Genomic DNA, 17,644 nt, shown 5'->3' with positions numbered 1-17,644 from the left:
TGAAGAAAAAATGAATTCTTAAAAGACTTGATTCTACACGCTACTTAAATGAGAAAATTTTCTGAAATTCAAACATAGCAAGCTCCATTTGCTCAGCGATGAGGTACTTGCACAAAGTTCCCCATGGCCTTTTTGGTGTACAAATTTATAATAATGAAGACTACTTCTAAGGAAATAATTTGACATAAAACTTTGCTTTCTCTTTAAACTACTGCATTTAAAAAGTCATTTGAGTTGTAAACACTCAAGGATAAGCCAGTTTTAAGATCACATTATTGTGTCACAGTAACAGAAATGTGAATCACATTTACTTTTAATTCATGGATTCAGGTTCTCCTAAATTCTCATTATTGAGCTACTACATTCTTGATATAAGTTGTTAGGAAAATCCAAATCATCATTCCTGGCGCCAAGGTGCCAAGAAATAACGTGCTATCATGAAATCACACATAGTCTGCTTTTGTATTTTGGTTTAACCAGGTAGCTTGAAAATTATTATCCCACTAGCACCGTCTTCAGATTTTAGAAGCAGAACTAGAGGAATTATAGTGAGGTATACTTTGTGGTAGTTCTGTTCCTTCTCTACTGCTCCAGAACTAACCATGGTATTGAGGATGGATATGCAGAAATGATGCTTTTCACCAGGTAGCAATTACCATAGGTGACCAAACGCCACCTATCTATGGCGTCTATAACTTATTGGAGTGATGGACTAGAATGATTTTTTCACGACTATAAATTTGTAGACCTAGGTATTTGATGAAAGTTGTATTTTCTTTCAAAATCTTTTTAACCTATTACATTAAGTCCCTACATGTGGACTTATCACTTTTAGATTAATTTCTGATATTACAGAAATAGAAACATGAAAAACACAAGTATTAGCAGCCAAAACTTTTTGCTGTTACATTTTGTAATTTTTGTTTAATGACTGGAGTGAAATTTTTATATAGTTTAATCTGGAATCAGGAAAATATTTAATGCTTCTGATGGTCACACTGTTGGCCAGATAAGAATTTTGATAAATCAACCAATTTGCCTTTGGGGATAGAATTTGACGCCTACTTTAAAGTATTAAAAAATACAACTTATTTTACAGTACATGTGTATAGGAGTTCAGTCCTGTATTCAGGCTTGCAAGTGTATTATTCGGTGGTTTTTAAAAACAGCTATTGCACATCTTTGGAGTTTCTGAGGAAAATCAAGCATCTGAGGCTTTCTTCCTTTCTTCTTATCAGGAGAAAACCAGCTTAACATGGGGTGAAAGAACACAACTGTTCTCTGTCTGTGGGCTTAACTGTCATGGAGCAATGAGTAAATGGGTGGCCTTTTCCCCTTTATCACTGTAGTTTTCTCCAGGCATGCAGGTTGTTCAGCCTTAGTCTGGTTTATGTTTAGTCCTTATTATTTTCATTTCATAATCTAACCTTTGGTTCTTTATAGGACTTGGCAAATTTGCATATGGTTTGTTGCTATTTTTATTTTTTTCCAAAAAACCCCCCCTCATTCAGGGCCAACTCTTTTGAAAGCTGTTTGGAATCTAACTTATTACAGGTTTCTTAACTCCATGTTGTAAAATCTGAATATAGATACTGTCCAAACTGTCCAAAGAGTAATGTTTGAATTCACAGTAACAAAAGTTACAAGGTTTGTGCAAAAGATATTGTACACCATTGGAGTACATAGAGCTTGCTATAGTTAATTTTATATATAAAGCTACATTTCTCATTAAAACTATTCTGTGCTACATTAAAAGTATCTGATTTAATTTTTCCCTACCAGTAAAACTGTATGCTCATTTAATCTCAGAAATTTAAAATGCAAATTGTATATTTATGATGTTTGTAATTGTTATAATAAATCATTGGAACCTTTTAAACACCATAATTGCTTTGGAGCTCTTCAAGTTTTCCAAGGGTCATGAAGTAAACCCGGCTGTGGCGATTGCGCAGGATAGAGGTAAAGAACAGCTTTAAAAAGAGAGAAAGAGACACCATCAGTAAGTATTTAATACATTGCAAACTGATATTTGATAGGTACAACTATAACTTCAATTTATCTGCACCAACCAATACAATATTAAGCCATACTGTTTTTCAGAAAGGGATTTCCTCAGATTAAAGAATACAAAGTTAAATTGGTATGGAGTCTAAATTACAATTAAAAAATAACCTTTTACCATATTCTATAATTGTACTTCATATAGTTTAAATAAAACTAGATTTTTGTAGGTGGAATTCATCTGCTAAACTTCTTGATTGGTTTGGTTAACAATTCTATTTGTTTAAAATCTATTTTTATTCAAGTTGGCTTTCCTTTTTCTTTTAATATATGGAAAATATTACCTTATTTAGATGTTCACATTGTTGCTGGTGTTTAAGTGGCCACTGAAATTTTCTACTTGGTGCAAGTTTCTATTTCAGTGGAACAGACTGACATCAATAGACTGAGATTATGAGCTAAACCAATTGGTTTAGAGAGGAACATGTTGTGTAAATATGGTCTGTGCCATAAAGAAAATTAGGACAGTACAATAATATAAATAGCAAACAGAGGTATCCTTGTTAGGACTAAGGTTTTCAACGTCCACAATGGATATACTTAGGAGGGTGTGTGATGTAATGATGATGATGATGATAATAACACTAGCTACCCGTGATTTAACACTTTTATGTGCCAGGCAATCTATGAGATGCTTACTATATACATATTATTGATAATTTTCAGAATTGTTCCCAAAGTAGTTATTAATATTCCCATTCCTGAGATGAAAAAGCTAAGGTTCAGAAGGACTAGTCAAACTTCTAGGTTTTTACACGTAATTAGGTGGCAAAGCTGGGACTGCATCTTAGATCTATCCGATCTCAATCACTGGTTCTTGCCATTATATCCCTTTATATTACAAAAAAGTACCTTTTCTTGATGCCCAGTGCTTTACCCTGTTTGTTCTGATATTAATTCAAATCCTTTGCAATTTCTTCCAAATGTGAATGTTTTCTGGTCTTATTAGAATTATTTCTTCACGCTATTATTTCTCATAACATGTCGGGACTGTAATGATGTCATGCAATTCATTTTTCCATCTAAACTATCTGAATCGGTTAAAATTGATCACATTACACAAATAATTGCCAAATCTTGACTTTATTTTTCTTTCCTGTGAAATGGACATACTAATGTCCACTTGTGAAGATTAACTATGATAGCTTCTAAAGTATTTAGCACAAACTCTACCATATAATTAGGTGTTCAGCAAACGTAAGTAACTTTTTCCTTCTTCTGTTATTGGATTACGTTGAAAACTATAAAAGGCAGATTTACTCAAGCATTCTTTTTCAAAATATCATATTAATATGAACATGAAAAGAACTATGCATCAAAGACAATAATGGAATTTGTAAGAAATAAAATAAAGGCTAAGCTTTGCTTTGGACACAATTAGAAGTTTTACATTTTTGAAAATGATTTCTTTTGAAATCAAATTTCATGATTTACCAAATCAATGCTTCTAATGCAAATTGCAAAATTATTAATTTATTATATTATTAAGAGCATGCCAATTTGGGAAATATATTTATAGCCAGAAAGAAAAGGATATAAATTTCCTTAGTTAATTTTCATCACTTGCTTTATTTTTGCTTTAACTGGGGGATATAAACTATACCTTGTCACCTCGGGTACACAGAAACCTCAGCTTCTTAATTGACCTGCGCTTCAGTTCACTTTCCAGAACCCTTGACTGCAAAGAGCGGACTTCAATGGCTTTTTGGCCCCATCCTGTGGCTCGCTGTGAACACTCATAAGCTACAATAAAAATTTAAAAATCAGAAAAACATAATATCTGTCAGTGATAGAAAATTATAAACGCAGTCAACATTTGATTATTAAGAGGAACATTATTACAGTTCAGGTAAATACATTCTTTTTTTCCTGCTTATAAGACTGTTGTTTGGCCATTATGCTGCTCGACAGTGTTGTTCAAACCTGCTATGTACTATCACCATTGTGACCAACTATTTAACATTGTGAATAACTAGATCTCAGTTAATGTTTGTATTCATATTCTCCAATACCACAGAAAAAGCTAAGGGTTAATCTTACCCTGTTTGTAGAAAGTCAAATCTAGCTACAGTGATTCTTTATTTTATAATCTAGTTGAGGTACAACATCCTGTAAGGGTTTGTACTTGTGCTTAAGTGACATATATGGAAACCTGACTAACTTTTCAAAATTAAAACTGCTAAAAAATGACTCGCTCAAATAATGACTTTAGCAACTCTAATGTAATTCAATTAATTACCATGTTATACATAGAACTAAAGCTAATTTGATACTGCTAAGCGTTTCTCTTGCTCAGGAAATTTTTATTAAGATTTAAACTATTGGACCCTGTTTTATATTACTCAGTGACAATAAAGACTATGACAATTGCTTTAAAGCAGAAAACCTAATTATGTAAATAGCTATATAGTCACCTGACACTGTAAGGTATTTTCTGACATGGGGAGCAGTATTTTTTCCAACAACTGCATACAGCAAAATTTTCTAAACATAATGCACAGTGTACTTGCTGAGCTCAAATACACAGTTCACATGGCGTTACATAATTTCTACCTTAATTCTAAAACACATTAATCAGCCACTTAACCTAGCTACTGAGCTAGCTTGTGTATGGGATGGAATCCAGCGATTTAGTTTGGAACGCTTAATGATACTTGCTGTGATTGCTAAGTCTCTATATATTTCTTTGAAAATCCAAAGCAAAGATCTTATTCGTAAAAACATTCATTATATCTAAAGGAATGTAGATTGGGAAAATCTGGATCTAGGTTAGTTTTAAATAACAAAGCTGTTGTTTTTAGACAGAAAAAGAGAGTAATTGATTTTCTTAATATTAGTGTTATAATGCAATCTTTATATACTCTCAAAATACCCTTATTACACAGACCAAAATATCATGTTTTTATAGTGCTATAATTTATTTTACACATAGAGGGATGCTTTTCAATTTTAGTGACTTAAAATAGCTCTTTGTTTTAGGTCAGAAGTTGTCCTGCCTAAGGACAAGAACTGTACCAGATGACTTTTTAAGACCTCTTTGAGTCCTATCATTGTCTACATGTGGCATAAATATGGCATAAATATAGGGGTTCTGTTTCCCATTTGAACTGAATTTCCTTATTCCAATTTTTGATTAATATATTGATCACAACCACTGTAAAGGTTAGAACAAGATTCATTATTTCAGGGTTTTTTTGTCCCAGATCTGTCAATTATATTGTAAGCGTTTACGTCTTGTCACAAAATGGTTTTAAACCCTCTGTGAGTTCTTACCTTTTGAAGAAATTGGAGGTTTTCAGCATAATCCTTAACATTATGTATGCAAAAGGAAAGGATTCTGCAGATGCAGTGCAAAGTACCATCATCCCATAATGGAAAAAATGTCCATTAAAAAGAAGTTCTTTCACACTGGTCTTTAAAGTCACATGTGGATCACATTTAGCCATTTTATAGAGATTTCAGAAGCTTCTGGCTTCTTTATTGATAAACTGTTTTCTCTCTGTCTCTCTTGTCCTCCTTCTCTCCCTCCCTCCCTTCCTTCTCTCTCTCTCTCTCTCTCTCCCTCTCTCCCCCCCTCCCTTCCTCCCTCACCCTTTCCTTGTCCTTCTCCCTCTCCCTCTCCTTCTCCCTTCTCCTTTATTTGCTTCATTAACCTTATCTTACTTCTAGGAACATTTATCTTCAAGCAAATCATTCTACTCTCTCTCTAATATTTTTACTGTTCATATGCATTATTCTGTTCCCTATCTAGAATCACCTCTGTAGTCACCAAGACTCAGAGAAATACGAGTTTCAAGTTATTCAGATTGCCCAGATCAGCAGTCCTACGATGGTCAGGAAGAAAAAAAGATGTCCTGGTCTAATGAAGATGAAACTTTTGTAAATGAAGTTTGACGAAATCTTAGTGACAACCTATATGTCACATATTCAGTTTGTATTTGATTCTTCACAGAAATATTACTTGCTGAACAGAACACTATTGACTGTATAAAATGGAAGTATTTTGCTCTTCTCTTATGACTATTTGGCAGTCTCCTAAGATAAAGGTAAACCCCAAAAATCAATGTGATGGAATGAAACACTTTCAACACCTGTGTAAAAGCTGCAAGCAAAGGTATTTAAAATAAAATTACAGATTATTGTGGAAAAGAATTACTTTCCTATTTTAATTACATGATTATTAAAAATGAACAACTAAGACAGCCATAATCAGTCTCTTTGTGATAGCCTTGTGAAGTAATTAAGCATAAGACAAACATACACATTACCTTACAAGGGAGTAAGTATGCCATATCCCAAATTAACACTATATGCCTTGAGAAAAAGTGATACTTCAGGAAATAGAAGCTTTTCTGGGAACATCTGAAAGGAGAAAAATTTTATACATACCTACTGAAGATGGTATGTCTTTCCACACTTCAAGGATCTTCTTGAAGAGTTGTTCATTTGCTTCCATGGAAAGGGCTTCGGCACTGAAAGTGAGCATCATGCCAATTCCCAAGGAATCAGGTAAAATGATGATATTCTGTGGTATAATGATTTCCAGGGGCTGGAATTATGTTTCATAAGGATTTACATGTCCAACATTTTATCACTACTACTTTCATTGAAGCAGCTTGGTTGAGCAATAAAGACCAAAAAGGGGTTCAAAATGCAGGGAGGAGAGAAATTTCTATTTCAGTACTAAACAGCATGCTATCCAACACTTGAAAAGAGCCTTCCCTATGTCATAAATCTGTCACTGTTTAATATTCTTCTTTATATTTAGGAGAAAACTTTGTAAAAAGCAGAGATATACTTCCAACACAGAGAAATTCAATGAAATTTCACAAACTATTATGTATAATGATAGAAGAAACATTACTTGTTTGATTTCAGATTCATTTCAGCACACTAATTAATACTTTAGTAAGGAATGTGTGAACCAAGTAACAAATACAAAATCACTGCTTATCAACCAATTTATTCAAATCAGAAATAGAAAATTACATTTAAAATAGCTTGAGTTTAAATATTTACAAGGGGCAGCCTTATAATATCCTTCACTGCTTGAAATATATCCTCCCTTCACAAAAATATGGAATTTCTTATCTAATTTATATAATCTTAAAATATCTTCAATTCAGAGATGTATTAGGTGACAGAAGATGAAATACTAAGAAATATCTAAGAATTTCTAAATTTCATGATGCATAAAACAATGTGACAAAACTTGCCTAAACTACAGATATTGTCACATTAATCATATTTCCCTAAAAACCGAACAATTAATTCCTCTATCATTTTTCGAATTTAGCAAGTTAAAGGAAAAAATGTCAGAAACTATACTTGCCAAACCCAGCGTACTCAGGCCAAGTGCTTGAGGCCATGTCTCAGTCTCAGCAACAACAATTCTTAAAACTAAAATGGGGATCCAGAGGCGAAAAGCAATTTTAATGCGTTCCCTGGGCACTCTCATGAGCAGTTGAATCAGAAAAGAGATGAAGGAAGAGAGAAAAAGAAATTCAAGAAAAAAGATTGTCTCAAAAAATTTGTTTAGAATAGATCTGGGCTGTTGTAAATCCAGAAAGCCTCAAAGGTAATCCTCTTGCTTCTCAGATGATTCCTGAAGTAACCAGATATTCTGTAGCGTTACAGCTTTTGTAATCTAACACTTTTGGAAAAGTATTATTTTTAGTACATTCTGTTTCAGAAGACACTCCTTCCTCCTTTATATTAGAGTCCTTTCTCTTTTAATGGGTCAAGACACTAGGGCATTTAGCTAAAAATTCTATTTTTTAATACACTTAAAGTATCCTAATTAGGCCAGAAAATGATTTTTTAAAAACCTCACCTTCTCTCATTCTTGTTTCCATAATAATTAACTGATCGTTTCAAAAGAAAATAATTCTTCTTGCTTAGTAGTCAAGTGGAACACAGAATTCAATCTTCCTAAATGACTTTCCAAATAAGTATAAACTTGGACCAACACTGTGGTGTTCAATAATGCACTACCTTCAAAATAAAGGCTATCTGACATGACATAAAAAATAAGATGCAGGAAGTGATGGAAGACACTCCAAGTGAAAAGTACTATAATATTTATATTAAAATTAACCTATACTCATTTAAATGGCTTTGGCTGGGCTTGGTTCAGTATTTTCTGCCTTATGAACAGTGATTTCTATATAGTCATAGGTGACAACAGAATGATCAGCTAATTAGATTGTTAAATATGACCAAAACTTTAAAAAATTTCTCCACTAATGATCTGACAATTGCTCCATGTAATCTGTCAGAGATATATAGATAATTCTGAAAGCTGTGCAAAATATCACATTACTACAGTGGCTAGCAGTACATAAAAGTTTTCTCCTGGAATTTTGTATAATGCTAAACTGCTAAAACTTTAGTGATTGACAAAATGGGGGATTCAAAAAGGGTGAAGCAGAGATTTGTTGGTTCAGCCCTTCCTTTTTAATATAATTTTCAATAGGACAAATATCACTTCTACCATCAAATTTGAGATATAGGAGAATTATATTATGTATGGTACGTGTGTGTGAGGGGTATTATGTTATGTTCAAGCTCTTTAGACAAATGATGTGTATAGTATTTTTACAACTATCCATATTTTAGATGCTGTGCCATATTTTCATATTTATAATTATTTGAGTTAAGAGTTGATGTGCATTAGCTTTTAAAATGCTGAATCTTTGATCAGAATTTCTAAGTATAACTTATACTGTAAGAGAATACTTTATGATAATTTGCTATATATCACAGTTAAAGTACAACAATCTGGATAAAGAAAGGACATACACATAATAATGTTGCAATACTGGTGTAATTTTAAAAAATCTATTAATGCATTATGAGGTGCAGAAGACTAAAGCAAGGGTTGCAAACTCATATGGCTACAAGGGCCAGTTATTATAAATACATAATGGTGGATGGATAGAGAATGTATAGTGTATGTTCCATCTCAAAGTGGACAGGCACAAATTGGTTCCAGTTGATTATGGCCAGATAGTAATGTTGGTCTGATATTGTCAGATCATTGGTTTTTCAATAGAAATCCAGATTTTAAATGTAAACGATATTCACTTAAAAACAAACAAAAATCACTGTTGCAGACAAAATCTATCTGTGGAACAAACTTAGCTGTCTGGACTAAGAAACCAGTGATTTTTGTTTATCCATTACTGCTGTCTGGCACTTTATACTTACCTTTTACGTCTCAGTTCTAACATAGATATTGATACTCATATTTTTAAAACTTTAAGAGTTTTGACAGTTGGAAATACTCAAATTGTGTTATACAGTAATTTCTAGGGATCTTACATTATTTGGCAGGGTCACATCAGACATAACCTCAGATTCTGCATCAATGATGTGATATCCATCTGCTGAGCTGAAGAAAATCTTTAGTCTTTTTTCAGAACCAATAGCCAGGTCAACTGTCACTGGCTTATGACCAAGTGTTGGAAACACCTGTAGATATAAAACCAAATATGGCCAAAAGGCCAAAAATGACACTCTGTCTAAGGAGAAAATTCCCCTGCCCTTTTGTTTAACAGGTTTATAAAACCCAGAATTATTTTTAAAGTTACATAATATATTTAGAGACCTATGTATTATAACTTTTCTTAGGTCTGTTATTACAATAAGAATGATTATATTCAGGTTCTAAATATTGAGTTTTCCTTCGAAGGCCAAATCTCCAAAAATCATAAGAGCCTTGTATGGCCCTGTACTCTGTTTGCTGTCTTTAAATTCCTTGCCTTGAGCTTCAGCAAATGAAGGAGCTCATCTGGTCTCTTAAACCGGTTTGCTGGATCAGCTGCCTGTATTTTTGCCAGTATTCGTATATAGGCTTCATAGGACATGTAGTCTCCTTCGGAGTCTGCTGATTGATCAATGCACACTTGGTAGGGAATGAGAAAGGCCAGACATGTTAACCTACCATAGACTGGATGTACTCTAGGCTCTTATGGTTCCTAGTCCAAGGAAACAAAAAGCCAAACAGGATTCATTGCCAAGTTCAGGTCACAGTAGAGGACTGGGCATCACAGGTTTCACCACACTGTAGTCATGAGGTGGGATTCAAGAACTGGAGTGAGGACTTGGACCAGGAATTGTGTATCAGGCTACACAGACTGTTGGTACTTACCTTCTTTGCTTTCCAGCTCCATACCAGGCAGCTCTGACCAATCAGCAGACACCCAAGAACAAACCCATATCCAAATACTGACAGCTGACCCAAGGCCCAATTTAGGGAGATCAGATCAGGGATGTGATTTGTGTCAGGACAGACCCAGACTATCTATATAGTAGTCTGTGCTCTTTATAAAAGAACATATTTATTGTACAAATAGACATTGAGGAGTAGTCATAGATATTAACCCATCTTTATTGTATACATGTGATGTTTTGGCCTACAAAATATACCACGTAATCAGATCCTGACCTAAGATACAATAGTATTTCACGAATATGTTGTTGGGGTCTATCATGATGTATCCCTATCAGTGCTTTGTAAAAACTTGTCCAGGGACCAACCAGTTCAAAATCTCCTGGGTTGTTTGCTAAAAATATAGATTCCCAGGCTCCACTTCAGACCTACTAATTTGGTCTGGAGTTGGGTCTGAGATCTAAACTTTTAACAAATGCTCCAGATGATTCTTATGTATATCCCAGGTTAGGAGCTACTGGACTCTATGTAATATTGCCAGCTCATTAATCAGTCCTTATTACTATAGAATAAATACAAATTAATCTCTCTAGTTTATGAGATGTGATTAAAAATCATCAGCAACTTAATTGTTTGGGACACTAAATGGTTACCTTAAGAGGCTGATCCATAGAAGTTCAATTAAACCATAATAAGGGTGGAAACAGTACTCATAATCCAAATAAGCCTAACCACCATTCCTTGTAATAGTTCTAGAGAAAAATGTGTTTAGAGATCCAGCTTGGAAGGAATACAGAGCCATCCTTTCCTCCCCACCCCCATCTACTGTAGCCCTGGTAATTAGAGCAAAGCCTTTCTCTTCCTTCATTCCTCTTCCAGGTTCATTCCTCTACCATTCCGCTACAATGGTAGAGGTTTCCCCCTTTACCATTGTCACACCTTTCCTTACCTTCCCTCTGCTCTCCACCCCCCACTAAGAGAGAACAGGGACTTTCTCAGCTTCAAGTCATTGGGGTGGCACCCAAAGCTTGTGTTTGTGGCTTTAGAAGAGAAGGTCTTCATGTTGACTACAGGAATTGGGAATGAGGAGCTGGTGGGGAGGTCCTTTAAGGGGAGGGGTCAGGGATTTCCCTCACACTCTCCCTTGGTGTGGTGCCTGTGAATTATCTAAAAAAGGGTTAAATGATAATTATTGACATGGTATATTTAAATTACATTAATTGTAGAAGAATGGTATATATTTCTGCTACTCTATTCCAAATACTGTTCTGTTTACAATTTCTCAAAAGAAAAACCAAAGGAAAAGGAGACCACTCACTTTAATGGCAGTGCTTTCATCAAAGGACTTTGGTGCCCATGCATACAGGTGAATTGATGATTTCAAAGCAATTGCAATATATGTTGTTTCTTCATGTTGCACTACAGTGATAAAATACAAAGAAGTAACGATGCCACAGCGTTAACAAGAACACTCAAGTATTTGTGTTTGTTGTTGAAAATGTCATAATAACAATGTAAGACCATAGATCATTTATTTTAGAAAAGTTATTTGGTTACAATTTGATTCCCAATAGAAGGTGACAAAAATACTGTATAGCTTTATGGAGTGTATGCATTAGCCTTTAAGAACACTCTAAATTGTACACTGAAAACTACAGAAAATTGCTGAAAGAAATTAAAGAAGACCTAAACAAATGGAAATACTTCCTCTGTTCATGGACGGGTAGACTTAACATTGTTAAATGAGAGATGTGATTAAAAATCATCAGCAGTCAGCAGTACTGACCTTAAGAGGTCAGTACTATCCAAAGTGATCTACAGATTCATTGCAATCTCTATTAAAGTCCCAATGCCCCCCTATGCATAGATGGAAATGCTGATTAAAATTCACTTGGAATTGGAAGAGGTTCCAAATAGCCAAAACAATCTTGAAAATGAAAAACAAAGTTGGAGGACTCATGGTTCCCAATTTCTAAACTTACTACAAGCTACAGTAATCAAAACAGTGTAGTACTGACCTAAGGACAGGCATATAGATCAATGGAGTAGAATTGAGAGTCTACAAGTAAAGCCATTCATTTATGGTCAGTGGTGCCAGGACTATTCAATAGGGAAAGAATAATGTCTTCATCAAATGGTACTGCGACAACTGAATATCCAAGTACAAAAAAATGAATTGGACCTCCTACCTCAATCCATATATAAAAAATAAGTTGAAATGGATCAAAGACCTAAATGTAAGAGTTGAAACTATGAAAATCTTAGAAGTAAATATAGGAAGAAACCTTCATGGCAATAGATTCTTATATTTGACACCAAAAGCATAAGCGACAAAAGAAAGAAACAGATAAATTGGGTTTCATTAAAATTAATACTTCTATGTATCAAAGGACACTATCAAGAAAGTGAAAAGACAAAGTATGGAATGGGAATAAATATCTGCAAATCATATATCTGATAAAGGTCTAATGTCCAGAATATATAAAGAATACTTACAACTCAACAACAAAAAAATAAATAAGCCAAGGAAGATATACAAATGATCAACAAACACTTGAAAAGATGCTCAACAACATTATTCATCAGGGAAGTGCAAATCAAAACTATAATGTGATGCCACGTTACACCCACTTGGATGGCTAGGATCAAAAGACTGACATTTACAGGTGTTGGTAAGAATGAAGAGAAAAATGGAGCTTTCATACTTATGGCAATGTAAAACAGTTCTGTCAGTCACTTTTAAAAATATTCTGGCAGTACTATCTAAGAGAAAAGAAAATATTCACTCCAATGTACAAAGACATGTATGAAAATGTTCATAGCAGAATTATTCCTAATAGCCAAAAAGTGGAAAAAGTGCAAACGTATAAAACAATGGATGTATAAAAAACTGGATAAACAAAAGGTGAGATATATATATATATATATATATATATATATATATATATATATATATATATATACAAGGCAATACTATTCAGCAATAAAAAAAAATACTGATACATGCTGAATAGGTTACAGCATGGATGAACCTTGAAAACATTATGCTAAGTGACAGAAGCTTGTCACAAAAGACCACATAATGTATAATTCCATTTAAATAAATCGTGGAAAGAAGACAAATCCACAGCAAAGAAAGTAGATCAGTAGCTACTTAGGACTATGAAGGGAATAAGGTAAGAGGAATAAAATATGGAGTGACTGCTAATGGCCATGAGGTTTCTTTCTGGAATGATGAAAATTAGATCATGGTGTTGGTTACACAACTCTATAAACATACCCTAAAGCCTTTAATTGTATACTTTAATGGGGTGTATTTTATGATATGTAAATTATTTCAGTAGAGCATTTTTTATTAAAAAAGAGAAAAAAATATAAAAAGTATATGCTTGCTCTTGGCTAGACCTTCTGGCTCTCATGAAATATTTTGTCCTACTTCTAGATTTATATTTGTGCTAAAACCCCGCTTCTTTGGCCGAGACACTGCTTCTGTATTCGCTAGCCAGACTTCATCTGAGACTAATATATACGAATTCTCTCTCTCCTCTCCCCTCCCCTCCTCTCTCCTTCTCTCTTTCTCATTCTGTGTCGCTGTCTCTCTGAGTCTAGCTTTGCTTTCTTTTTTCTTTAAACCGTTCAGAAGTAGGTCAAAGAAGCATGATTAATAAACCCCCAAGAAGCAAAGGAATTCTTTGTTAAGCAAATAGTTCCAATAATTTTAATATACAACAGTAACTGATATCAGTCCATTATTTTGTTGACCTTGGAAGGCCATGAAAATACCACGCAAGTATGGCTATGTTGTTGTCCTCCTATGTAAAGGTGCTACTGTTCCACCTGTCAGTAGGACAAATGTTATTGGTTGTTATGAGAGCTGGGATGGGTTGGAATGCGGTCAGCCAGGAAAACTGGACTAAACTAGTCCATCTGTTAACAAAAGCATAGATTTGCAAGATGATTATCTTTGTAAACTCTCTCTTATTCAACTAAAAACTCGATAAGTTAGTAAGGGGCAGTTCTGCTATATAAACTTTTGGGTTAACATCTGGGAATATCTTTCACCTCTGGCTACCACATTTATGTAATATGATTTGGAGGAAATTAGTGATACATAAAACTAGAAGAAAGTAGTATATTTAGTTGATGCCTAAGTTGTCTGGGTGCTCATTCCTACCTTTATTGGTGTTTGTGTACATATGTACACACATATGGAAACCTATCCTTGGAAAGGCTCTTTGTATGCAGAACAAAAACGGTCAGTCAGTGTAGAAATATACTGCTGCAGCTCATATTATGTGATTCCAGCTATCTCTTACCTATGCCACTAGTTCTACCTCACAGGCAATTAGTAAAGAGGAAAGAAGAAAGCAAAGGCTGAGAGTAGAGGGGATTTGCTTCAGAAACAGAAAGAATTGGATAACATTACTTCCAAGTTGTGGACAGATTAGAGCAGGACTCTAAGACTTTGGATGTGTTACTCCATTTCACAGTGGATGGTTGTGAAGAGACAGGGGAAATGAAAACACAGTAATCAGATAGGAAATATTTAGTAATTATTATACTCATGAATATCGACAGTGGGAATGAGAGCCAGCAGACAATTGATGAATTTTTGTTTTGACTCATGGTAAAGTTTCCTGGTCAGTATTAGGAGGGATTTTCTGATTTTGAAAAAAAGGAATTATTATGTGATCCTATTTTATTGCTGTTCCAAGAAAAGATAATGTCATATAAATCTCCTTGTAGGTTATTGAAGATACATCAACACCATTTATATAATTGAAGTTAGATAGAAGCAGGAAGAAATATCAGTTCGTATGAACTAATTAGAGTGACTAGGAAGGGAAGAAAGGTGAGAAAGTGAACCAAACTTAACTCCAATAGCTATTTCAGTCAATCTATATTTTCTCAATAACAGCCAAGATTGTGACATAAAAGACCTGAAAGGTATCTCAGTGAAATTAACTCATTTTTGTATTTGAAGTTGCAAATTCTTTTCTTTCTCTACTTTGCCTTTCACAATAATGTTCTTCACCAAATGAAGGGAAGCAAAATTTATATAGCTATAGTAAACACGAAATGAGACTTACAGACACTGAAGTGTTCACAGCCTGTCAACTTATCAATAGCTTTGCAGGCTTCCTCTGTCTTGAGCATTTCCTCTTGTCTTCTTTTACTTTCTGGATCATCATTCAAAATCTTGTTTCTCAGCCAGGTCAAATGATACACCCGAAGTCTGTTCTTATGGCCTGATAAGAAAAGATACAATGTTTCAATTCAGTCTATTTTTTTATATATTAGAAGAACAAAAATGGTAAAAGTATTTTTGTCTTTTTAACCAAATGTTTTCATTAAAGTAAAAATGCACTTTAAAAAATCTATGCTGCATCAGAGTCTTCCCTTTAGAGTTTGGAAATGTGATAGCAAAGTCTCTCAGTCTCCCACTTACAAGAGATAGCTGAAGTATCTACCAGCTACCTATGTAGAAGCAAATGTAAAATACTTCTTTGGGACAGGTTAAGACTGCCACTGTGCAGGCAACAGAATCACCATCCATTCATTTGTACCTTAGCTTCTTATCTAAGTCATGACCTTTCTGGGATTCAGAGAACCAGAAGCTATCTCTGGTAGTGTGTATATATGAGAAGGGTGTCTTATGTATTGCTTGTTAGGCATTCTGGGCCAGTGAGATGGGTCTTTGTACTCTTTCATTCCAGTATACTTACGAAGTAAGTCCCATCAAATTTCTACAATTCCTTCAGAAAAACAAGCCATTAAAATTACACATTTCTTTTCATATATAGTGACTTTACATCCATTTTTAGGGTTTATGACTGTAAGATTTCTGGGCCCAACAATAAGATTCTCATTTATGTAATTAATCTTAAATACATTTTTATACAACATTTTCGAGCAGTGTTAGAATTCAAGCATCTATATCTATTGCCATTCTATTCTCAAATAGAATAAAATAAATAAATAAATAAAATAAAATTGAAATCCAAACTATTAGATATCTTTCTATACTGACATTCTCAGTACTATTTGATGCAAAAATAATCCATATTTAAGATAAACTTAAGAATTAAAAAGAGAACATTTGGGTTAGAGAAAGTTGGATAAAACGTAAAGAAATCTGTTATCCAGATGTGCAGTCTGTAAGCCACCCAGATGTTTTCAAAAACTAAATGTTGCTTCTGTGTGCCTCAAGCAATTATAAATGAATGACCAAAAAATCATGACACTTTAGCATATCTGTAGAGGATTTCTCTAACCAAAACTTAAAGCAAAGTTAATCATATTTAGGACTATACATAATCATTAATTAATGTGCAATATCGTTATTAGGTACAGACAGGAAGTATATAAACACATAAAATTACTGTGATTAGCATAATTTTATTCTACAGTCGAACCATTTAAAAAATTTTTCCTAATCTTTCAACAGTCATTTTTTTGCCTAAAGTCAGCATTAATGTTAGTGCTTTCCTGATACCAAGTACTGTTTAGTAATCACAATAATTATTAACATCCATATACTTGGCCTCTCATATTTCAAGGTTCAGGATCTGACTGACCAAAACTAAGAAGTTCAACTACTATGTGGGAAGAAAGGAGAGATCTTAGGGGATCCATTCTTGTTACTAGTCCTATCTGTAGGCCCTTATTATACAGCTGTGGCAAAGACAACAGAGTCTCATTTTTATCCAATTATTGTCCTTTTTGTTCTTTGTTGCTTCTAACACAAGAAAGGTATATAGTGGTGGTTAGTGTGGTCGTGTGTGCATGGGTGGGTGAAGCTGTGAGTTGTGAAGATGTAGGTGGCTACTCAGAAAAGACGTGAAAGGATGCAAACGGCATGGTTTTTCTTGTCACTGACCTTGGACAGGTACATTACAATCAAATATCCAGACACCAAAGGAGAGTCAGAAGTTTAAATTGTAAATAGGTAAGAAAATACAAGTAGGAAAGCCTGGTGTCCCAATTAAAATGTATATTTATAGTGCTTTCCTATGAATACTTTCACTTGAGAGAGTCTTTAGCCCAGTTTGAAACCTAATTTATCTGCATAATTACTCAGTTAATTTTAGTTCTTAAACAAACCGGAGATGGTAATCAGCAAATTGAGTGGCTCTACAACTTGAATTTGACGGAATGGTCTTCGCTTTATAAGTTTAGTAATGTCTGCCTTTCCGCTTCTGTCCATCAGATACAGATTTGATCGAGTTCCCAACAGCAAATTCACTCCTGTTCGTATATGAAAAGAAAAGTGCTATATTATCTCAGATTACATTTTTATAATTGAATTTATACTAGTATTTTTGCTACTCCAGTGTGCTGATCTATGTACAGGTGACGTTTATCATCTTAGGCTAATGTTAACTTCATTCTGTGTAAAAATGAACTCTC

General features: G+C 34.1%; 1 protein-coding gene across 1 annotated transcript in view; it reads right to left on the bottom strand.

Annotated features, from left to right (window-relative positions):
* Positions 1-1,874: 1,874 nt before the first annotated feature.
* The window catches only part of NRK (Nik related kinase), a 163,809-nt gene continuing 148,039 nt past the window's right edge, over positions 1,875-17,644 (bottom strand). Inside the window, exons 22-29 of the mRNA XM_065900975.1 lie at positions 17,339-17,482; positions 15,325-15,483; positions 11,549-11,653; positions 9,825-9,967; positions 9,385-9,534; positions 6,451-6,610; positions 3,665-3,804; positions 1,875-1,970 (exon numbers count right to left, since the gene is read on the bottom strand). Coding sequence (XP_065757047.1) covers positions 1,875-1,970; positions 3,665-3,804; positions 6,451-6,610; positions 9,385-9,534; positions 9,825-9,967; positions 11,549-11,653; positions 15,325-15,483; positions 17,339-17,482 — 1,097 coding nt within the window. The remainder of the gene's footprint in view (positions 1,971-3,664; positions 3,805-6,450; positions 6,611-9,384; positions 9,535-9,824; positions 9,968-11,548; positions 11,654-15,324; positions 15,484-17,338; positions 17,483-17,644) is intronic.

This window comes from Phocoena phocoena, chromosome X, assembly GCF_963924675.1.
Source record: "Phocoena phocoena chromosome X, mPhoPho1.1, whole genome shotgun sequence".
Lineage (NCBI taxonomy): Eukaryota > Metazoa > Chordata > Mammalia > Artiodactyla > Phocoenidae > Phocoena > Phocoena phocoena.
Note: the sequence above shows the minus strand (reverse complement) of the source record. Positions and strands in the feature narration are given on the sequence as shown.